This window comes from Hoplias malabaricus, chromosome Y (assembly GCF_029633855.1).
Source record: "Hoplias malabaricus isolate fHopMal1 chromosome Y, fHopMal1.hap1, whole genome shotgun sequence".
Lineage (NCBI taxonomy): Eukaryota > Metazoa > Chordata > Actinopteri > Characiformes > Erythrinidae > Hoplias > Hoplias malabaricus.
In genome coordinates this window covers 9,087,348-9,112,485 of record NC_089820.1, presented here as the reverse complement: position 1 = coordinate 9,112,485, position 25,138 = coordinate 9,087,348, and the positions used below count along the sequence as shown (strand labels likewise).

Below are 25,138 nucleotides of genomic sequence, written 5' to 3'. Positions count from 1 at the left end.
CAACTTTGTTTTTTTCTCTGCCTATCTGTCGTTCTTATCTCATGACACACACAAGCTCTCACTTCCACAATTCATTACACAAACACAAACACACACACACTTTGCCTTCTCAGTGACTCAGTGCTTCCACAGAATGTCAAGCAATAATAATTAAAAAAATATTAACATATTAAAAACATATACTATACAGTGCAGTATGAGCATATAACGTGCATCATTTGAATGACTCAAACACATTTAACATTGAGAAGAATCAGACAATAGCTAACGAACTGTTCAGCAGCTGAAGTCTTGTTAGAACTCTGTGGTGGTCATGACCATTAAAATAGGGGCAAACAAGTACAACAGAAGACTACAGTCTGTAATTGTAGAACTACAAAATGCTCCTGTGGATGGGGGAGCTGAGAGAATGGACAGGGAGTGTAGAAACAAGTCATAATGTTATGATTGATATTTTTACACACACACACACACACACACACACACACACAAGCAGAGAGACAATATTCAGACTGCTTTCCTTTGTAAACAAATTTATTAATAATAATAATAATAATCTTTGACAGGGTTTGAACACTGCACACCATCTGTACACTTTATAAACAAATCATATAAACCATCTGCCAAAACGCTTTTAAACTGCAGTCATTTATCAATATTATCTTTAGGAAAAATAGAACTCTCTCATTTAAAAAAAAAAAAAAAAATCATAATAATAATCCAACTGAAGCTCATTTAGAAAATGAAGTATATTTCAGTCTTTCTCCGCTCAATACCCCTGTAGACTGCAGCGCTCCCTGGTGGAAGAGTTCAGAATACAACTAATCAGGTTAAACCTACTGCTTCTAGGAATGGGACAATATTAAATTGAAGATTTTCTTATATATGTATACATAAGGCGTTATGTATTACTTTTAAATGCCTTATAATACCTGCCTTAAATCTGTATAATTACATTTAAATGACTGTAAGGATTTTTCAAGTTTCCATAAAGCATTCTAGTACCTGTTCATTAAAACACTACAGAACTGCTACAGTGTATTACAATGAAACCTGACGTTACAAAGTCTTAAAACATATTATCAAGATCATTGCAAAAATTGTTACTAGTTAAAAGCATCTGCACTAGCTTATGTCTGGCATTCTAAGGTGTTATGTGTGCCATATACCCATGAGCATGCAGAACTCCGCCTGAATTCTGGAAAAAGGTTTAACTACTGCTTTGAATCAGAGCACACTTTTTAGATTGTGTATAGATCCCTTTCTGGCTGATTTTGGGGAGTCGATCCATTTTATATCACGGTATATCATTAAATCTGATGTTTGTCCCATCCCTAGAACATTCAGGACAGAGGATAACGTTCTGTACCAAAATCCTCCGGCTTAATCTAACATACAAAAATACACTAAGTCTCAAAAGCTTCAGGACACCTTGAAATTGTAAACTTAGATTTTCCTCAGGAACAACAATATTCATATATTTTCAATAATTATAATGAATAATTAAAAGAATCTACTGTATACCCGTACAATTCTGTGCCATTTTAAACACAATCTTATTCGATATGTTTCACAAATTTAACAAGACACCTAGTGACCTCGTCTCATAAATGTGCTTGAGTGAGTACATATGAGAGTTAGTTACAAGTCTGTTCCATGAGGTGCTTCTCTTATTAAAAAGCTGTGTCCTAAAACTTTTGACAGTACGACATGTATGATAAAGCCAAACCACAGCAGCAGCAGCAGAAGTGCAGTCAGTAATTTTTAAGAAAAAGCTTTTAGTTAACATTCATATCTTCCTAAAGCTTTTATTACATATATAAAATTAAATTTCCTTCACAGCCGACGCAGCCTGTGGGACCTTGACTCAGTCAGTCTCAGACACTCACTGACTAATTCAGAGACTAGTATCTAGTGTTCCATATGAATCCTTAAAAATCCTTATGGACATGAGATTCAAAGGAATTATTCACTGTTTTGCATGCGGTAACTCAAGTCTAAAGTGGGATGAAAGTTACATGGACTTTTTGTGCAATAAAACACATTCACACACGATTGTCTAGACTGAAGAACACACAGACAGACAAAATGAGGAAAAATAAATAGTTGAAACATCAATGCTAATCTCATGTCAGTTCTTTGATCAAAGGCTTGAGATCCTACCCCTAGCCTTTTCCTTCAGTTTTAGTGTTTTTTCAGAGCTTCATTTTCGAGGTAAAGTGCGACAGTTATTTCACCGCAGAACTCCAGCAATTTATCTTTGTTGGTTCTGGTTTGGTTATACTTTGGTGATCCATTTCACCTTGTTCTGGTCAGTGCACGTCCAGCAGATGGAGATCTTTTCAATGAGAAAGTCTGCCTATTTTTTGCCCATCTCTTGTTTTTCTCTTCCCAGATGGATGGAGAGATTTGGCGATGGAAGGAAAGATAAGGGATTAAAAAATGTCTCTTAGGACTCAAAGGGACATTTGATTGCTTTGGATAAAACCGCTTCGGCTTCGTCAAACAGCTGCAGAGAAACACACAGGTAGAAGGGACAAGATTAGATTAGTGAAGAACACTTTATGTTAGGGTGTGGGCCTGCACCAGACTAAAAAGTGTATGCGAGTTTCAGAGAAGAGTGTGTGTGTCTGTGTAGTTCTAAAAGACTAAAGTGTGTGTGTGTGTGTGTGTGTGTGTGTGTGTGTGCACGCATACCGGCAAAAAGTGTGTATCCTGGAACAATTCCTGAATGAATCTTCTGGATGAGAGGCGAAACTTGCAGTTTGCCAAAAGAAATGAAACCTCAGAATACAGACACACATCATCAAACGCAGAGGGGAACTTCTCCTTTATACTGGAACACACACACACACACACACACACACACACTTTACTACACTAATATAATTTGCTCCTCTAAAAATGCTTTACACTAGATGTTAGAGCATTGCTGTGAAGATGCGATTGTAATCAATCACAAGAGCATTACTGAGGTCTTTAAACTGCTCTTACGTTAAGAGGCCCTTCTCATTTCCTTTGGTTCCAACAGACGAGCTAAGGTTAATGACAAGACGCAGAACTTCCTTCCTCAGTAGAACCCTACATGCCGGTCCATCCTCTGAGAACACTTTACAACCTACACACACACACACACAGAGAGAGAAAGTGACATTACAGTTTGTAAATAAGGTCTTTCTACACTGAACATTAAACCCAACAGAACTAATATCACTAGGAGTCTAAGCTTGTATAAGCACAAAGCTCATACCGCCTTACAACCGCTACATCCTGGCTGTTACACAGAAAAAACACAGCAGCAGGATACAACAGCCAAAAATGCTGAGACATAGTTGCCTTTACATCTGGCCCCTTTAGATGTTAATGTTCTTTTTCACCTTAAGATGGTGCTACCTAGGCATCAGAATGTAACTCTTGAGCTGAATGTAAAGGAGGTACAGATAATTCTATAAACAACACTTGATGACAGAATGTAAGTGCCACATTCAACAGGTGCTCACCAAACACATGTTGACATTGTTAACAATAAATTCGTTAACGATATTATGTACAGCATACTGTAAAAGATGTAAATTCCCTGTAAGGCCACACCATTTTATGTGGAATGGAAATTTTCAGTATGACGTTTTTTGAAGCACATAAGTACTGCATGATTTAAAGTGGTAAAGTGGAATGTTTAGATAACGGTTTAGGTTCTTGAATCTAACTGCTGCACTAGTTTGTGTTTGTCAGCTTCTTTTAGGGTTTTTTATTTATTTCATGAACACACACACACTGACCGAGCAGCATCTCAGAGCCGGGCGTAGAACTGTTCGAGTTGTTGCTGACTGCTGCGTCACTACACCCTGAGACTCCAGAAAATTTGGACTGGGGCACCACCTCTAGACGAGAAAGAGATGGTTTGGGCCAGAGACCGTCGGACAAATCTAAACAGACGGACAGAAAGAGACCTTATTTTAGTATCAGGACATTATACAAAATGATTCAAATCAAATTGGGACACTATATGAAATTAAAATAAAACAGTACTCAGCCTGAAAAGCGGGCTTTAACAACACAGTGCACGTATATTTTGGTAAACATCATTTGGTAAACTGTAATGATTAAACCTGCTTTAAAACTGAACCCTAATGAAACCCTGTGGCCCTAAATATGTAGATTTTAAATAACACTGGGTGTGCTCTTGACAAGAAATTATACTGGTTTGAATTTTGCTTCACCATTCAAATGCCGGCGTGTTCACTTTGCAGATGTGTGTGTTTCTGAGAGATGTCTGAGTGCTCACCTGGGCGGATGTGTGTGTTGTTGAGAGGTGTAATTGTGTGTTCCCCCAAAACTGTGAGGGCGCTGCAGTAAAGACAGTTCTGATCAGTGTGCTCCTTTAATCCTGTGCTCTCCTCTCCATCAACAAGATGGCGTTGTTCTGGTCGACTGCTGCTCAACAGCTCTGTAATACTGACCCTCTGTTTCAGAGCAGCTCGACAGTTGTCCATCAACCCTTTATACACATACACACACACATAAACAAGAATATACATGTAAACAAGCCTTATTTATATTCAATTAATCTATACTGCTGAAATGAATAAGCAACCATGTAGTTGTCCTAGGAGCAGTCAGTCAATGGATTCTGAATGAGTCGGAGTGGCCTAGAAGTATTAGAGATTCTGTACTGATCCTTAACATTTTAAACATGGCCACCCCCATGTGGTAAACACCTGCCCTGTTGAGTACTCGCCACTGGCTCACACAGGGATATATACACATCATACATACTGGTTATTTTTTTCCAATTTCATAAATATTTTCTGTCAATTCAACTTGCTAAAATGACTGATTGCTTCTTTAAAAGTATTATGACATTTTAAAGCCTCACTTTCTGAGTCTCCGAAGAAAAATAATTTTTCTACAGCTGGAGGACTCATTTTCTCCTGGAAATATGAGCTCTCATTAATCTGTAAAACACAGGATCGTTCATTAAAACATACATATATAAATTTCAATTTCAGTCAATACATCTAATAATTCTAATAATTTTCTGAACATTATCTGGAAAAGAATTAAGGTACTTTAAGTTACCTTACATAGGAACATGGACGAAGATAACAAGTTTAAGACACAAACTCAAAAAAAATGTATATTAGACAATCTAATTAGATTTGGTATAAAAAGTATTATAAATTATTTATTAATTCATCTTCTGCAACCACCTAATCTGGTTCAGTTGATTTCAGTTAATAAGAGATCACATTTGGCAGCATTTTATTTGAGTATAAAATATAATTACATGGAAGAAGTCAGTAATATCTGTGGGCAGCGCAAGTCCCATGTAATCCTCATTGTAGCTGATCGCAGCACTAGAGACAACTGAGCGCAGTGAGGTGGAGCGTTGTAGAGAGCCGTGGTTTACGGGACTCAGGAGCTCCTCTTTATCCAGAGAGACAAAGCTCAGGGCCTTCAGAAACCTGTTGAACAACAACAATGATTCTACAAGTCTAATTTACTCAAAATGTATTGGGACTAATCTGATCTACAACCTAACCAACATACACCTGGAGTAGGTCTGATCTACCAAAGATCGAGCCAGCCCAAGTGTCTTCTACTAAAGATCTACTTTGGACAAATCTGTTATAACCTCTAACGCAGAGAAGCATGATCTACCAAATATCTACTTTGGATTGGTCTGAGCTACACAGGACAGGAATAACCTCCCCTAAATCTAACTGGACTAGTTTGACCTACCCAGGATCTACCCATGGCAAGTTTAATATACCCAGGGATAGGGTTGGGCGGTATAATGATTATACCCTATACCACGGTATTGGCTTGGTTTTGAGTCTCAGTCCGATGGAAAATGATGTGCTGTGGTGTGCTAAATCAAGAGCCTGTTAGCTGCCGACCTCTGCTTCTAAACAGTGCAGAACCGTCTTAGTTCACTTATTTTCAAAACCGGTCACTGAAATTTGTTCTCTAAGAAAGTTTTTTTTTTTTTAAATTGAATATGTCTGTATGAAAAATGTGGATACCGCTCATCCCTACCCAGGGAGCATCTGACCTGTTCAGGGAAATCTAATCTACACAGGTCTAGTCAACGCAGCACAGGAGATGATCCTGTGCTGATAGATCCCACGCACCGCATTTGTAGGGTTCTGGAGACTCGGCGGTGGATTGGACCAAAGTAGCTGTGTCTCTTTATTGAGTGGCTAAAAAACCAGCAGAAAAACAACAATCTTTTAAACACCATCAAAAGATTTAATTAAATCAGAACTACAGGCTTAAAAAAATTTTGTGTTTGATGTGATTTAAAGTGGGATTTTATCCACCCATACTGTTTTGTCTGTTTGTTTGTTTTTTTCTGTTTGATGGGGTTTAAAATGGAATTGGGCAGGTACTTGCCCATGATTTAATAAGGACTGCTATTTGACAGAATGTATGGTGGTGTGAAATGTGAAATACCAACCTATATCATATAAATATAACAGTGGTTAACAACCTTAAAGTCCATGTTCACCATTTTAATCCAGTATCCATTTTATAAAATTGACCATTTCCTCACCATTTGCTAATTCTCCTGTCTAGGATTTGTACACACCACTGGCTCTGTAAACTGCAAAGAAACTAAATGTTTTGGTCCGAACTGGCTACAGAGCTCTCACCCTCCATTGAAAGTTATTACAAGGCCAATAAATAGCATCTGGAGTTGTCTGGACAGTGGAGAGACCTTTGAACTAAACGGCTTGAGTTAAAATTAGTTTCAAATTAATTCAAACATTTAAAAAAAAAAAGCAAGTTTAACTTCAACCATGTCTACTGTACAGTCTGTTTCTTACTCAAACATACCATTTCACCTTAAAAAGATGCTGAGCTTCTGAATGAACACAAAGGATGTGGGGAGTTGTTTTGTTATGAGAACAGGAGTTCTCCAAAATCATCTATGTTGCCTTTAATATTGGAGGGAATTTCAGAGGCCGTTATACATGCCAATATCTTTCTTTTTATCTGTAGTTCCATGTGGTGGGATTTAAGTAGGAATTGTTTCTGCCCACAAATTTTTTATAAACTGGATTTATGTGTGGTAGGATTTAAAAAAGGTGAATTTGATCATGTGATACCTGCGTGGGGCATGGAGGCGCAGGTCCAGGCTCCGGGTTTTCATGGTAATAGCATCCGTGAACAGTATATCTTTAGTAGGGGAGGTTAGCGCTTGGTTGTGAGAGAGTGAAAGAGATGGGTGGATCCTCTGCTGCTGCAGACGCCTCAGCGTAGCATAGCCCATAGCGTCCCGCCAGGTAAAGCTGCTGCAGTCCATCAGACTCCTCACTGCAGAGGAAGAGGAGGAGCAGGAAGGAGAGGAGCGAAGAGAGACAGCCCGGCGAGGAAGAGTGTGAGCAGAACCTGGAGGTGCCAGACACCCACTTACACTCTGAGAGAGAGAGAGAGAGAGAGAGAGAGAAGAGAGAGAGAGAGAGAGATTCAGTTTTTGACTAGTAAGACAAGTGCTGTTAAAATTTCCTTGTCTGTCCTGTAGTATTTAGCATGAACTCATCCAAATTAATCATGTCAATCAGGATGTGATAAATCACCCATCAACTGCCCAACTTAGGTTTAATATCACATTCACATTCACATTAAAAACAACAAATCCACCCTCAAAATCCCAGAAAGACAAGCCTCTGTTAGCACTAAATACTCACTGTGTGGGTTCTGGGCGTGCAGCCACTGACAATGGTGCTAATGCTGACCCTGTCTGTTTCTGTGGTAACAGCAGATGTGGTATCCCTGGAGGGGGATGAGCTCATGGAGCTGATGCCACTGGTTGTAGTGTCAGTGTTGAAGCTCTGGCTGCGGCTTTTCAGTGTGATGGGCCCCCCTGGGGGTCCAGAGGGTGACAAGCCATCATTGCCCTTCTGTTCCACCATCAGCGTTTGACCTCCAGCTCTGTGTGTGTGAGAGGTTTGGAGGTCTTGCTCTTCAGCGTGTGTTGTCTGGAGGTCTTTCTCTTCTTTAAGTGGTGTGTGAAGGTCTTGTTCTTCTGTATTCAAAATGTGTAGCTCTCCCTCACCTGCATGAGGTGTGTCTAGAGCTTTGTCTCCTGTGTGTTTGGAGAGTCTGATGTGCATGGAGGGTTTGGGTTGTTTGTTTATGCTCGGCAGTGTAAGAGAAGTGAGGAAACGATTTCTAACGACACGTGATGACGAGAGCAGGCTGATTGGAGAATTCTGGTCTTTTGCTGTAATTGAATCCAAACACACAGACGTTTCCTCAGCACAGTGTGCTACACTCTCACTCTCAGCATCCACACAATACACACCTGACGAAAAAAAACCAAAATATACTGTAATCATTTTTAATCAACTTGTTCTTATTCTGCACTAAAAATGCAAATCTTCTACTACATTTGATAACATAAAACCATGAAAGTTCATGAAACCATGAAATAGCAGTGGTGTCATTAGACCTGTTTTAGGGGTTGCTTTAGCCACCCCAAATAAGTTGTCCCGTAAAATAAAGAATTGCCCCCTGTATTTGGAGATTAAAAGACATTATTTGTATTGAACCGATACGGTATACAGGATCTGTTTTGTATTTTTGAGGTTATACTATAAAGACAGATGATTTGTTTCTGACAGAAAAAAAACACCCCTGGTGTAGTGACTGCCCTAGGCATGTTGGACAGAAGGTAGTAGGGGACATTGCCTGCCCAGAGCCTCTAACTGCCTCAGAAATATATTTTTCATTACTAATATGCATTGTCTGTATTTTTATAGAAATAAATACCACCACACTGCGTCATTCAAGATACGTTCTGTTTCTCTGCATGTTGTGTTCTTTAATTTCTCTACCTTCCACTTTTAGTATTACTAGTATAGTACAATTAAAATCCACACACTATATTGAAAACCAATTAAAACATACACTATAGACAACCGCAAAACAAACATGATTAATTGATTTTTTTTATATCACTTGAACATTTGAACTGACTAAAATACAAAGAAAAGATTTCCCATGAACATGATTGTGTTTTGTAAATACATATATATATAAAAAAAAGGGACGGGGTAAGAGTGTAAAGTTTAAAAAAACAAAAACAAAAACAAAAAAAACCTTAATGTCACAATGATCTAATGTTTTTCGTATTCTAATGTGCTAAATTTTTATTATTACATGTTTATCTCTGTGATCTCCCTGTGTCCGCATGGGTTTCCTCCGGGTGCTCAGGTTTCCTTCCACAGTCAAAAAGCACACGTTGGTAGGTGTATTGGCAACTCAAAAGTGTCCGTAGGGGGGTGTGTGTGTGTGTGTTGCCCTGTGAAGGACTGGCATCCCCCCAGGGTGTGTTCCTGCCTTGCGTCCAATGATTCTGGGTAGGCTCTGGACCCACCGTGACCCTGAACTGAGTAAGTGGTTACAGACAATGAATGAATGAACGGTTATCTCTTGATTTTAATTTGGTTACATTTATATTCCCCATGGCACTCAGCTGCACTGAATATGAAGATTACTCTAAATGTAAACCAGAGCTTAAATACATGATTTTTAGATGATAGCAGTCAAGTCAGAATCAGATCGCCTCAGATCAAATAGTGTCCTGACTACAGAAAAACGTGATGGAGCAACAGATGGACTACACTCTGTAACTAGAACTATTAAGGGCATATTGTACACTCACTGGGTTGGTTTTCACCCTCGCTGTCTTTCTGAGAGCTGTTGGACTCAGAATTCAAACTGAGCGTGCTTGGGATGGAGGACAATTCCCACGGAAGCCGCATCTCTGTCTCTTCAACAACAGGCCAACGCTGCATCCGACCATGACGTACAGAATCCCAGCCCAAAACTTTCAGAATATCACAGCCCTGAGTAGTCCGGCTTATAATACCCAGCACATATACACAAACTCTGGAGTGAGAGACAGAGAGAAAGGCAGAGACAGAGACAGAGAGAATGAAATCAGAATCTCCACTACATGTTCAAATATATTGGACGAAGTTCCATTATTCCAGAGAACACTTCTGTGTCTGAGAACACTGTGCGTGTGTGTGTTTGTGTGAGTGTGTGTGAGTTACCCTCTTATAGACAGCACTTCACAATTTTGGGCAAGATTAATAACATCTGGAATTATATTTTCTTCTTGGAGTAGATTCACTCCCCAGGTAGAGCTGCCGATATTTCCCTACAACACACACACACACACACACACACACACACAGACATCAAATAAATTAATCATATAATTTAAACGTGTACATTCTATTTTTGTGTTGTTCATTTACTTCAGTTTACAGAACAAACCTCTATACACAATGTGGAGCGCTTCTAGTATGAGAAAGTTGAGTAGAGCAAGGAAACTGAGTAAATATTGCATAAAAGTACAAAAGCAGCAGCTCAAAAAACAAACCATCACAATAAACACAAAAAATGGATTGTGAATGTTTTTGAATAATTACATTTTAGATCATATAAGTATGACTCACCAGAGCCCACAGAGCTGCCTTCAAGTGTTTAATTCCCTCCCAATTATCCAGAACAGGAAAACGCACAGTGTAGCTTAGATCAGGAACAACATTCTGAAACACACACACACACACACACACTTAGTTTTTAGTTATGTTTTCTGATTAGACCTCCCAGTGCTACCACCAGGAAACAAATATTAGAGCAAACTAAGTTTGTGTTTCTATGCTGAACTGAACAACTGCTCATCCTGTCTTACCTGATGCTGGAAATGGCATGGAGCCACCTGCATCTACAAGAGCATCTTATCTTTAAGTCCACTGACTGTCTAATAAGACTGGGCATTTACTTAACACTAAACAGAAATGCTCATTGTTCACACACTTCAAACTAAGCTTTCCTATGGCATTAACATACGCAGAATGTGGTGTTACTGTAAAGTCATTCTACAATCATAAGTCATTTCTACAATCATATGTAGTGTTACCAGTGTAGTGTAAAAAAATCCACTTGGAACTAGAGGCATAGGACATGCATTAACAGTACCAGTGAGGCTAGATACAGCCTTAGTCCACAGGGAAGTAAATATGGATTTACAGTTAAGTTAGTTAATGTGTAAACACTAGTGAATTGGTGCAGGATATATTATCAGCTTATCCTGTAAAATTATTTCTGCTCTTTGTTTATTGTTTTGCTCCAGTGTTGAGCAGAGGAGGATGACTTTTGAGCCTTTGATCCTCTCAAGATTTCTTCTTAAATTTTCTGAGTGAGTTTTCCTGCCACATTATAAGGAGAACTGAATGGAATATAAATTATTCAATATCATATAAAAACTGATATACACAAACATAACAGAAATAAATATCATACCAGCCATTATATGCAAATAATAAAATGTACTTGGTTAATAGAGCTGGTTATTAAGACTTTTTCCAACTTAAAGATGTTATACAGTTAAAAAATTTTTTTACCTGAGACTCGAGGAGAAGGCAGCCGGTTTTATCATGTACCAGCTCACCATACAGATGAATAGGGAGATACACACTTGGCCTCTGGAACCTACAGACACACAAACACATTCTGTCAGAGTAAAGTCAAGTGAAAAATCTAATAAATACCCCAATCCTGTTCATGTGACCCCTGACCTCTGATTGCTACGGCGGACATAATTATCTCCATCCACAGGTTTACGGTACGTGGTCAAAGCTTCATTCATCAGCTCTTCCACCATGTCCACATACTTCAGGTTATATTCCTGCACAGACACAGTAACTTTTCTGTAGAATACTAACCAATTCAAAGCAAAGTAAGTTATTGTCTTATAATTCTCCTGAAAATGGACAGAAATGAAAGAAAATGTAGTCTCTGACTTTTCCTTGGTTCTGTATAAAGAAGTGTGGGTCTTACTCTGTGCCATTTCTCGAGCTGAGCAGTGATGTATCCTCTCTCATTCAGGTATGAAAAACCTTTAGGAATGGACAGGAATCTACAAACACAAACAACACCCACACAAAGTATAGCTACTGGAGTAAATAAAAAAAATATCAGTCATTTTCTCCAGTGTATGTCCTTCATGCTATCAAACAGTTATTTACTAAAACATTGCTCTTTTGTCCCATTTGCAATACACTTTACAGTTAAAAGTGTAAATGATCACTTTGTAATAAACAAATAAAAGGGTTGTAAAATAACTGATTGCTCCTTTTAAGGTTGGGAATGTTGTACCAGAACTTTACTGTGCACCTACCTAAGCAGTAGCAACAATCCTGTATCCCCCAAGTGAGTGAGAGCAGGTTTCATCTGAATAAGTGCATGAAGATTGGCCTGAGGGGGCGGGGAGGAAAGAAAAGAAAATCATACACAAAGGCCAAGAATTCAACAGGGTACTATGCACATGTATTACCAGATCCCAGTGGTCTTCCTAGTTGACATCAAAAACCTCAGTGGGTACATTACTGCTCTGTTCTGAGAGTTGTGTGTTAGTTACCCGGTCCTCGCAGGCCTCCTGGAGAATGTCCAGAGCTTCAGTGGACACAGCTTTGCTTTGGTCCGGGAGCTGAGTGAGGAGAAGCTCTAAGCCCCAGTTACTGAAGAACTCCACATTTGCTCTCAGCAAAACTCTCAGGTGCTTTGTGGCATACAGACGACAACTCTGAAACAAACAACAACCATCAAACTGTTATTTTCAGCTCTAGTAAGTTATAAGAGCAACAAAAAGGAGCTCATTACATAGATGCCATCCCTAGATCTCTCAGGTCCCTAGGAACATACAGACCTGTTTGACCATTGTGCCCATTTCTCAGTGTAACACTAGTAACAAGTTTTCATTACTATTAGATTGGAGAAAGTTCTTTTTACAATTACATTAGAGTTGCACTTAAAAAAGCTGTCAAGAAATGCCTCATTACTGCTCCACTGGGAAAGGCATCTGTAAAGGTAATTAGTTCTTACGTCTGAGCCAGCAGTTAGTATTTTGGAAAGAATGATCCGTGCAAGTCCATCTCTGCTGTAGTCCAATGTCGTCACGGTTAGCTTCAACAGAAAATCCTGATTCTTCAATGAACAAAGGTTCAACAGACTGCGCAACATACACACAAACAAAAATGGAAACAGTGTGGTCATTCTGTTGTGAGTGTCATTGCCATATTAGGAGTTCAGTGCTCAAGTCTTTGATGATATCTGTTGCATTGTTGTGTGATCCTTGTGGTATTTGACCAGAGAATTTCAGAGATGTTTCAAAATGCTAGAGAACCGTGTAAAGTTTGTGGAAAAGGGTACAATATATCCCCTTTAACTTTCTGTGGCTAACAAAGTTAATGGTTGCTAGAAGTGAGGTTAGCTAATGGTCACTTAATGATGGAAAGCTATGGAAAGCTATTATTCAGAATTTGGCAATTTAAGCCGTGTCCACTCAACAGGTTCTTAATTTAACTCAGACTTTGGCAGGAGGGTGTCAAACTTCTTTTGTTTTTGTTTTTTGAACCCCTGATAAAAGATAACTTTGGCTTATGTATAGTTTAGATATAGTGGGTAAAATCTACTGGAAATGTTATTTTTTAGTATTTGATACAGATTTCCATTGTGGATTTGGAACCAAAGAATTAAATCATAACCTGTCCTAACAGTCCTGAAGTAAGTGTGTGTGTGTGTGTGTGTGTGGTTCTCACCACTGAAACACCCCACATTTCTCCATGGTTTTGACTCCAAGAGGGTGACTTGACATTGTACCCAGAAACAGAAAGTAGTGCTGACTCAGTGTGTTCAGTAAACCGTTGCTATGAAAACCGTGCTCAGACATCAGTCCAGAACAAAGAATTAACCAATGAACAATATCTTTTACCAAATCCTCCAAATATACTTGACCATCCTTCAGAAACACAAAGAGAGAGAGAATTAAACGAATTTCACAAGGAAAAAAGTAACACCATTAAAATAAATAAATAACCGACTCTAGTTGTAAGTAATTTTAACTGTCTGTTTCTGTGTTCTTTAAACCACCTCCACCCCAAAAAAATATAAAAATCTCTTTTCCACTTTCACTATTTCTTACCTCTTCGCTCTCCAGAAGAAAGGAGATAAGCAGACAGCCAACAGTTGTGAGCTGACTGGCTTTCGGATGATCCAACTCCAGAACACAGTACAGCTTACTGCTGGGCTTAAAAAAATACAGCAACCTTCGCACAAACCTGCACACACAGAGTAAAAGTTATTGCTAAACTTAAAGAACCCAAGCAGTTTATTGTTGGTTTGAAAGAAATACAGCAACTTATGCACAAACATATAAACACAAACACATGCAGTTCTGTACACTTTTGTATATTAGGTACAGTACTTAGATGGAAAATCATATAAAATGATCGTCTTCTCACCTGTGTATTTGCTCATCCCTGTAATTCCTGAGGTTTGTATTTGGCCACTGCATAGACAAAACACCAAACCAAAATTTTAAGACTTTATGATTTCATTGCAAACTTAAAATAAAGAAAAAAATACTAATATATGGATATACATCATTAAAAAGATGGAAAAACAGGGTTTAATAATTCCAGTATAAAACCTTTAATACAGTAGAGATGAGGAGCCAGTTCCACTCCAGGTTTTGTTTATGGTTAAGGATTTGACTGTCCCTCAGATTCATCATCAGTGCATCTTCAGTGTCCTACAACACACACATTTCTTAAGTTCTGTATACTGCCTTAAATATTTTAACAGTCATAATCTGTTCCCTGAGGCCAACTGTAATTATACACAGAATAAAATGTAAAATATCCTATGCCAGTCCATTAGAGTTTTCCACAGGGCCCACCTCACTCTTTTCCTACCTGCAACATTTCTATCAGTGAACATTAAAGCCTACACCTAACAACTAAGTTTGCTGTGGCCATTTAAGATCCAATCAGCAACCAGCTACACCTAACACTCATGGAATACTCAAAACACCCACTACATCACTAGCTCTTTACAGGTGTCATTATGCAGGCATCTCCTATCAAGAGTTGTTTAGTCAAATTAAGCCCATGATTGGTGTCCCAGTCCTAGACATACACCCCATTCTCTTATTTCATTTTGTCCCATGTGCCAGAATATTAACTACCACAGTATTATTGTGGAACCAAATAAAAAAATCATAATAAAAGGCTGGTGAAACCAGCCTCAAATGCCAGAATATAACAGGAAAGTAAAATGTGAACAAAGACCTTCACAAAAGGGAAGTGCATTTCAGTTCGCGTTCTGCACAATTACATTTAAGGCATTATATGTCAATTTAGTGTCTGTGCTAGTGTCACCATTACCTTAATAATGAATGTGTCTCTGTGCGAGCGATGCACGTTTCTGTGGGAGCTCTGCTGCATGATTAGCTGGAGATAAAGGCTATGAGGCTTAATGCTGTTGTTCTTCAGCTCATGTAGATGCTTCAACTTTGTCACCGCAGCACTGGCTCGCCTACAACACAACAAAAACCTAATTTTCATCAATGATTTACTCAAATATGTTAAAACAAACAAAGCACACTTGGACTTACTTACAGCATGGAAAATCAAAATTTGCTAACTTGTATTTAGAGTAGGATTTTTTTTAAACACAGAATACAAACCATGCACTTTTGTACTACAGTACATGTCTGTTAAACTCACAGGCGTTTTTCAGGGGAGATGTCAAATGAGGCAGCCATGTTGATGAGGGTCGGTAGACAATGAAGGTGGTGACTGTGGGAATGAGGAAGGAGAGAGCTAGCCTACAGAAAGAGACACAGATATTTACCTTGATACAGAGTCATGCCAACATGCATGCGTTAATAAATTGATGTTTATTGTACCACCTGAGATTGCTTATCCTTTTTCCCTCTGAATATTGTAATTATAGGAAATTAATTAAAAGGAAACACTGTCAGCAATGCAAAGCTCCCAAAGCCATTTGAGTGCTAAAATCACCCCCTTATGGAGAATCTTCAGCCTGCTAAACATGAATGAGATAGTTACACACCAGGGAGCGTCTCATCTACTTGTAATGTGCACTTAATGCACTTGTAAATTAAGATACGATAAAACCTTATTAACCCTGAAAGAAATCATACATATCAGTACTTCATCAGTAGGGATTTCTGTAGTATAAGTTCATTCAAGGAAACAAATTAATGAACTACATGTGTGTACCATGTGCAAAAGCTCTCCCAATAGTATTGTAGCTCTCACAGAGAGATGATCATCGCTGCTTGTCACCACTTCCACCAAACCCTGAACACACACAAACACACACATTTAAAATATAGAAAACCTCAGCAATCACTTTCTCTATTTACTACTGCTTTTAAGCACCCATTTATTTCTCTTCCCTTGTGTGTACACAGCTGAAGTTCAACTTGTCTGAAGTTTTACTCACTGTTTGAATTTCTACAAATACTTATTTGTAACTCAAACTGTTACCGCAACCCTGAACTGTATAAGCGGTTACAGATAATGAATGAATGAATGAATGAACTCAAACTGTTTAGTTTTGTAGTACCTTTGGTCTGTTTACCTTCATGCACTCAACCATTTCCTGAATTTAGAGATATTTCCACGAAGTATTCAGAAACAGCAAAAATACTGTAAGCCTATATCACCCACCTTCAGAGAAGGAATAGAGCAATATCCTCATCTCGGTTTCATGATTTTCAAAGTCTGGAGTTCTCTCTGTCTAAAAAGCTCCAGATGCCTTTTCACTTCACTAAGCAAAAAGAGAGGAAGCCTAGCTACTGGGCCGAGACACACTGTTTGTTAATCCATTACCTGACATCAGGGATTCGTCAACAAATTAGACTTGTTTTGAGGATGCAAAGAGACCCAACAGCTAGCAAATGGCGAGGAAACATCTGAATTTTATTAAAAAGTTTCATTTTTTTATTGCAATCATGAATGTCGCCTTTATATTTTATAATCTGGGTATAATTACTATGAAGTCCTAAATCTACATTGAAAAGTCACTTATTTGTGAGAAAAATAGGAAATAAACAGATTACATCCAGGAAAAAATACAGAACATCGCTTCAAGCAACAGTTAGTTTATTAAAATGTATTCGGTATCTTTTTGTCCAGAGAAACTAAGCTGTATGTGTGAATAAAGGTAAGTTTAATACTAGGTAGGAGATGTGTTCCTTCACTGATAATGCAGGTTAAACGGTTACTATTTTTCTCAACCATAATGTTGTGAAATAAAGGTGTCTATCAGCTACAAGTAACTGGATATGTCCTGGATTTTGAGAATGAGAATTTGAGAGAATACAGGAATGAGAGTTTGTGTGTGTGTGTGTGTGTGTGTGTGTGTGTGTGTGTGCACATGTACCTCCAGTAAGCCATTGTTGATCAGAATGGACAATATCAGGGCCAAGTAGTTATCTATGAGGTCTGGCCTGAGAGAGATAACATACAAAGAATATACATTAACCATAGTAGTTATATTAGCATCCACAGCAGGATAATGATAATAATAATAATAATAATAATAATAATAAATTATTAATCATATCACCTTGATCTAGCTCTGTGAGGGAGGATGACTTTGGCTTCAGCAGCAACAAATCCATCACCCAACCTCCAACTGTCTTGAAGCCTGCTAGGACCTAACCAATGCCAAACACACGAAATGAAGATGCAACATTTCTAAAAATTAAGTTATTATGAATACATTTTTATGCAAAAAAGCCAAGCAGAGTGATGCACCCTAAAGGCTCCAGTGTGCAATGCTGACATTTCATACCGATGCTCTGAAGAGCTTCCTCAAAATCAGCTGTAGCCATAGGAACAGGTAGACGAAAGATCTCATAAAGCACCTCCAAAAGGGCTTTCTGTTAAAAGAAAAAACACAATTTAAACTCAAACTTTGGCCTATTTCTCTTAAGTATTTTTAACATTTGTCATAGTAAGTATGCAAATAAATAAATAAATTGAAATTAATTCATATAATGTATTTGATTTTTTACGTATTTGAACTTCATGCCTGCAAATTATTTTAAAATTAGCGTCTGGTGCATATTTACCACTATGTTGAATCACTTCTTCTTTTAACCACACTTTGTAAGCTTGAGGAGACCAACTTCTGTAGTTTTGAAAGTAAACTGTTTTCCCTTTCTTGCCTGATGTAGGATTTCAGCTGAAGAACTGTATCAAGCCTCCATTGCACTATTTTTTGGGGGGTTATTTTTTTGTTACTCTAATGCATCTGATGTTTTTAAGTGACAGGTCTGGACTACAAGTAGCTCATTTTAGCCCCCTGACTCTCTTACTATGGAGACAAGCTAAAGTAATACTTTCAGAATGCTGTCTGACATTGTCTTGCTGAAATAAATCTTCCCTGAAAAAACTTCACCTGGATGGCAGCATATGTTCCACAAGGAGTATTGTTATTACACAGCATTACATACAGTTGTACTGTCCTTAAACCCTTTTCTATTACTTTTATCTACATTAGGTGATAAGGCAATATTCAGGGACCAAACATTTCTAGGCCAAATTAAAACTTTGGGAATATTTTCTTTGAATGCTAATAGTCAGAGCAGACAGAAAAAGAGAGAGAGAGCAGAGCAACAGAACAGAAAGAAACAGGACAACCCACACAATAAATGTCTTGGGATGTAACAAGATTAAGAAGGACAAATTGTTACCCTTATTTCCATATTTGGTATAGAGAGCAGACCAATTAGAGACTGGATTCCTGAGTTACCAACTTTACACAGGTTTATAATTCCTGAAAATGATAGAGTGATAAAGAGAGCGAGAGAAAGAGAAGTAAACAGAGAGAATAATACAAAGAAAATTTGTAAATCAATAAAATTAATTTTAAATATCCGTAGTAACTGAGTTACTTTAGTGTATAGTACCTGACCATGAGCGGAAGGCAGCTACAATGGCCATTTTACTAGCCAAGAACCGAGCCTCTCGATCTTTCCTACAGAATAGAATTAACAATTAGCATTAACTAAGGAGTAATAAGTCACTTATATGTTAAGAAAAGAAGAGGAAGCTGTGTATGTGGATGCTCATGGTCCAATGATTGTGGTACTGGGCAGAGTGAAGGTCCAAACACCATTCCCCTTCTGACCCAAGATTAAACTGCTTTACAATGCTAAATTTACACAGAGTGAAACAAATAAAGTGTGAAATGAACCCAATGATAAAGAGGACCTAAACCTTATTATAACTGGTGACACAAAAAATGTGTTATTTAACACAATTTACAGTGTAGATATCTGACAGTAAATGATAAAAACTCACTTCAGCTGATCCTCTGTCATATCTGGGTTGTGTCTATAGTGGAAGTCTGTGTAAGGGGCCAAGATTTGCTGAAAGTTGTAGAAAAAAAAACAATACATAACACTCATGCAGATTACTGGATACTTCAACAGAAAATAATATCAACAACTCATGAGCCAATATTTGTCATATAGGCTGAGGATAAAAAATGTTTTTTATTTATATATTTGTGTGTGTGTTTGTACCTCTAACTCCACGTTAGTCCGTACATATCTCCTTGTTTGTGGGTGGTTGAGCAGATGCAGTACAGTAGTGATGAGAGCCTCATTGATGCGGTTCTGTGGAGAATCTAATATATTCTTTAACAGAGTACTCAAACCCCCTCGATCAGCCACAGTCTCAGGGTTCTTCAATGCTACACACACACACACACACACACACACACACACACACACACACACACACACACACACACACACACACACACACACACACACACACACACACACACACACACACACACACACACACACACACACACACACACACACACACACACACACACACACACACACACACAACTTTAAAGCCATAGTTCACATTAAACTACATTAAAGCCATAGTACACACAAACATTATATTAACCAGAATAAATATCTTCAGCTTAACTGAAAATTACAATTCCCATAAGATGAAATAAGTAATCCTTTAGTTTAATTAATTAACCCTTAATTAGTAAACCTTGAATGAACCAGTTTATGAACCAGCCACACAGGGAGGGCCATATGTAAAATACATCTAGCACAGAAACTCTGATAAGTCCAAGCAACTAAGTATCAGTATAACAGGTGTTTCAGAAGGTGAAGAATGTGTGTAGAAAATGACTGACTGCTCCTTTAAATTGTGACTCAGGAAAAGAGAATAAATCTTTTCCCAAATAGACTTGAAATTTTAATCTAATGTTTCTGGATGAGGGACATTGTGTGTGTGTGTGTGTGTGTGTGTGTGTGTGTGTATTTTACCTAGTTCACAAATGATCGCGTTGCAGGCCAGAACCATGTGGTCTTTCTCGTGAAATCCATCATTACCAACAGCAACCAGAGCATTAGTAACAGAAATGGGGAACAATGCAGCATCCACCGCTATTATCTACAGAGAGACATTTAATTTTCATACATCAATACTGCTGTGGTGACTGTGTGTACCAGTAAATGTGTGTGTGTGTGTGTGTGTGTGTTCACCTTTCTGAGTAGCCTGAGTGCCTGAGTCCTCTCCACCTCGTTGCTCTGCTGGATATCTATACACCTACAATAAGTTACACACACATACACACAGGTGTAAAAGCGCAGCTGGAGAACAAATGTGACAGCTCTCCAGGAGATCAGGAGTGAAGGCTTACCTGGAGATGAGGTAATCCACCTGTAGCTGCAGAAACTTCTGCAGGATGCTGCTGTCCCTGATTAAATAACGAAATGCTCTCAAACCTGCAGCCCGAACCTCCTTCACCTCATTTAACAAAGCCAGCCTCAGACTGAGAGAGAGAGAGAGAGAGAGAGATCATATTTGTGTTGTTTTGAACTTACATGTGGTGCTACCAGAGAATTTTATTTTATTGCCATCATACAAGATATCCACTGGTAAATTCATGTTTGTGTGTGTCTCTTTACCACACGATTATTTCCTCATAAGTAAATCCCAACTTCTTCTCATTAAGACCAACACTGTTCAACAGCTGAGAGAAAAAGAGAGAGAGAGAAGAGAGAGATATTTAGTAACAACTTAAAACAAATTTCATCTTGGTCAACAAGTGTCAGCTAGCACACTTATGGGATTTCTTGTAGTGTGGAAGTGCTAAAGAAACGTTTGTACACATTTTTGTCTTTGGAACACAGACATATTAAGCTTGTAAAAGTTATTAGAGTAGATCAATAAGTAGATCTCAATTTCAACATCTGATATATGTTTTATGTTCTATTGTTAAAATATGGATCTATAAGATTTGTAAATCATTGCATTCTAATTTTAGTCAAATGTATTTACATTTTACACACACACACACACACACACACACACACACACACACACACAAAGGGAAAGTGAAAGTGGAACACCTACAAAAACAGAGTAGATAACACAGAGGTTCTTCTTTCTTTCTGTAACATATTACCACCTTATTCTCACATGGATATTAAACAACATCGTCAAAGGTTTGTGGACACCTGAACTGGGCATTTCAATCAGGAGATAGTCCCTCTTTTCTAGAGTAACAGTCTATATTCTTCTGGCAAGGCTTTACATGTTAGAAGACTGCTATGAGGATTTAACAGCAGCCTTGAGAGCATTAGTGAGTTTGAATAATGATATTGGATGATTACACAAAGCACACTCCAACTCATCACAAAGGTACTGGATGGAGCGCCATCAGACCAGAGAACACACTTCCACAGCTCCACAGCCCAATTATGAAGGGACCAGACACTCAGTTTGGATATGTTGACTTTGGGCTAATGAGCAACTGCTCCAGGACATTTCATTTCATTTCAGGCTTATCCTCAGGAGATATGACAACAGAGGGTTTAATATAAAAAAAAAGGTTAAATTGCTTATGATGTCCAGATTTAAGACATACTTTCTTTCTTTCCCTTGCACTCTCTCACTTTCTCTAAAAACAAACTGCACACTATTTCTCACTCCCTCTGTAAGACATTAGAATTGTATTATCAGACTGAGCTATTATACACCAGTCTCTCTCAAGCCCTCCATTAGAGAGCATTTTTCCCCTCCCTCCCCCTCTCTATGTGTATTCAGAGATTAAAGAAGTCTCGCTCTCGCTCTCTCTCTTCCCCATTAGCGAGCACTAAAGGGAAATGTTTCAGCAGCTGAGGCATAAAGTCATTTAGAGCATTTTCAACTCAGATTACCTTACAGTGGTGGAGAATGTAACCAGGCGTCTCCATGTCTAGAATAAAAACAGAGCATTTTATTTCCTCACCACTGTCACCAGTGGACTCCACCAGTCCAAAGAGCTTCATACGAAAAGAGGATGATGATAATGAAGATAACAGTGGAAATCTCAACTCAATAACTTTACCTCACAGCATCCTGTATGTCCCTCGCCACTAGGAATATACTTAAAAAATACAACACCTTCTCAGAACTATGGTCAGTGTTTTCAGAACAAATTCATACATAGTGAGGAACATTTAAAAGGGAACATCAACACCATTATAAGCAATTCCAACTTTTCTCTACAACCAAAGCACTCTAAATATCTTTGTTTACATCTCAAGCAGAGAATTAAAAAGGGGGTTATAAAGTCATTAGGATCACCAGTTGAAATTTGTCTTTGCTGATCTGTACAACGCCAGATGTCTGCCAGAGGAAAACACAGCTGCCCACCATTGGGCTGTGGATCAGTGGTACTGTGTTCTCTGCAGCGATGGATTTTAAGCAATATCTTTCAGATGGTTTACAGTGGCCCGACCTCACGAATGCTCTCATAGCTGGGTGCAATGAAATCACCTCAGCATAAAAACACCCCCAGAGAGATCTGACACAGATAAGGAAAACTAACAAGTGTACCTTAATGAAGTTGTTCAGATGGCCAAGCTTCCTCATGTTGGACACTCCGTGAGGTTTGGCAATGTTCTGGAGAATTTCCCTCATGGTTTCAGAGGGCTCTGGATAAGAAAGAAGCGTCACACTGTACAGAATATTAGAGCGCATGGAAAGAGGCAATAATAGTCCCAGAGAGCAGAAAATATTACCTCCTGCTAATGACCTCTATTCTGAAAACATCACAGAATTAACTTTATTTAAAAGCAGATTTCATCCTATTAAATATAAATGATAACAAAAAAGAGAATATATAGTATGCGTCCTGAAAGTGTGCAGTAGTCAGTAATGATATTTTTGTGTTGACATCACTAGCTGGAGGATGCTAATGCCTGAACAGGGGTCTGTGACTAAATCTAGACACATTTAATGCTTTTCTTGTCTGATATGAAACTGTTCTGTAGAAACATGTGGTCTCTAATGGCAACTCTGAACAATATTTCTCTTAGAAAAATAAAATAAAATTAACCACTGATCATATTAAACAGACAACAAGCTAAGACCAGAGAGTTCATTTACAACACACACACAAATCTGTTTCTGTGAATTGCACTTACTCCCTGTGCGTGTTTACACAGAAATCCAAACCGCCACGTTAAAGACCGAGGAACATCTCAAATCCCCAGGTTTGTTTTGCTAGCTCTGTTAGCAAAACAAACGTTAGCCCTGCTAACCGTCTCCACAGGACACTTTAACGTCTTTGCTGATAATAGGGCACAAGCTTGTAGTTTCGCATTTCTTCACCGTTAGAGTTTCAGATGCTGCTCTATATTCATTTTCTTTAGAGAGGTGCTGGCAGACAGCTAACTACCTCCGTTAGAATTTGTGCATAATCATTTGTAATAAAAGTGGTTGCTAAAGCTGTCATTCCCTCTGACCTCGTTGACAGCTCAGATAAGAGCCCTCAGTCAGGAGAAAAGGCTCTAAATCCTAAGATACTTTCCATAACTCAGGTAATGCTAACTCAGGTAGCTTAGCTTCCCTCAGTTAGCCCTAGCACAGTTTGTGTAAGTTTAAATGTCTCGGCAGGCGTTAGCATCAACTCTGGTGGTTTATACAGAGCACTACTAGCAGAAACTCAGTTGACTCTAATGGCTCTGTTAGCATTAGCACTAATAGTGTTAGCCCCAATCTCACTTGTCCCACTGGCGTTGCCTTTAGCCCCACTTAAGCGGTACACACCTGCGTTGAGGTCCAGCGGTACGTTCTCCTCGCCGCTGTCATTGCGCCCTGCGTTACAGAGAAACACAAACACATAGCGCTGAGTTAAAGCCCGGGTCCAGAGCTCCTGGGTTGTGTTAATGTCCCGATTCCGGAGCGGCAGGTGCAGTGTTAATGCCCCGAGTCCGGAGCTCTAGAGCGGCGTTAAAGCCCCGGGTCCGGAGCTCCATAGCACGGTTTGGAGCGGACAATGCAGCCGAAGATACTCACCTCTGAGTCGGACACTGCGGCCCCAGCGCCCGCGGACACTCAGCGCCATCGCCCGCACACAGCACCGGGCAAGATAACACTAACACACACACATACACGCTCATATACTGAACACGCACACGCTCCCACTCAGACTGCAGAGAGCGACCCGCCCCCACACACATCCACCGATCAGCCAGAACATTAAAATAACTTATTTTAAACTCCACTTACCATAAATGTGCAGTTATTGGTGTTTCTACAATGACATAGTTTAGTCCAGCTTTTGCTCGGCATAGTCTGTTTGCCCCCTTTCACCCTGTTTAGGACCTTGAAGGGACCAGGTTTGATTTGGGTGGGGGGTCATTCTCAGCGCCGCAGTGACACTGACGTGGTTGTGGTACGAGCGGATCAGACACAGCAGTGCTGCTAGAGTTAAAAATTGGTGTCCATTCACTGTCCACACCTATTGGCCCATCTTGTAGATGTAAATGTCAGAGACATCTGCTGCTGCACAATTTATGTTGGTCATCCTCTAATCCTCCATCAGTGGAAACAGGATGCTGTTGGCTGGATATTTTTGGTTGATGGACTATTCTCAGTCCAGCAGAGACACTGAGGATTTTAAAGACTCTAGCAGCACTGCTGTGTCTGATCAGCTCATAACAGCATAACACACACTAACACACCATCACCATGTCAGTGTCACTGCAGCGCTGAGAATGATCCCCAACCCAAATCACACTTTCTCTGTGGTGGTCCTGATCGCTGAAGAACAGGGTGAAATTTGGGATAAGAAAGTATACAGAGCTACAGTCTGTAATTGTCGAAGATACAAAGCGCTCCTGTCTTGTCAGTGGAGCTGAGAGATGGGACAGTAAGATCATTTTAATGTTTTGGCTGATCTGTGTATATAACACATATATACC

The 25,138-nt window shown here is 39.0% G+C and overlaps 1 protein-coding gene and 1 pseudogene across 2 annotated transcripts; both read right to left on the bottom strand.

The window, feature by feature from the left end:
• The window catches only part of LOC136677908 (uncharacterized), a 256,856-nt pseudogene that overhangs the window by 80,834 nt on the left and 150,884 nt on the right, over positions 1–25,138 (bottom strand).
• Positions 581–24,328, bottom strand: LOC136678244 (rapamycin-insensitive companion of mTOR-like). Of its 2 annotated transcripts, none has more exons than XM_066656217.1 (39): positions 24,231–24,328; positions 23,982–24,029; positions 22,767–22,864; positions 20,852–20,916; positions 20,584–20,715; positions 20,426–20,489; positions 20,207–20,333; positions 19,430–19,599; positions 19,206–19,273; positions 18,812–18,879; positions 18,596–18,678; positions 17,692–17,779; positions 17,464–17,554; positions 17,278–17,344; positions 16,110–16,190; positions 15,591–15,691; positions 15,249–15,399; positions 14,513–14,614; positions 14,325–14,371; positions 14,006–14,141; positions 13,623–13,822; positions 12,907–13,033; positions 12,443–12,607; positions 12,203–12,279; positions 11,863–11,941; positions 11,601–11,710; positions 11,427–11,514; positions 10,476–10,568; positions 10,068–10,174; positions 9,674–9,900; positions 7,695–8,311; positions 7,113–7,423; positions 5,288–5,465; positions 4,877–4,955; positions 4,286–4,498; positions 3,780–3,926; positions 2,995–3,118; positions 2,698–2,836; positions 581–2,509 (listed from the first exon to the last, which is right to left on the bottom strand). In XM_066656217.1, the coding sequence occupies exons 1-39, from the start codon at positions 24,277–24,279 to the stop codon at positions 2,450–2,452; spliced, it is 4,977 nt and encodes a 1,658-aa protein (XP_066512314.1). In that variant the 5' UTR covers positions 24,280–24,328; the 3' UTR covers positions 581–2,449. The 2 variants fall into 2 exon arrangements, with proteins under 2 accessions (XP_066512314.1, XP_066512315.1); XM_066656218.1 differs by having other exon boundaries at positions 7,695–8,230.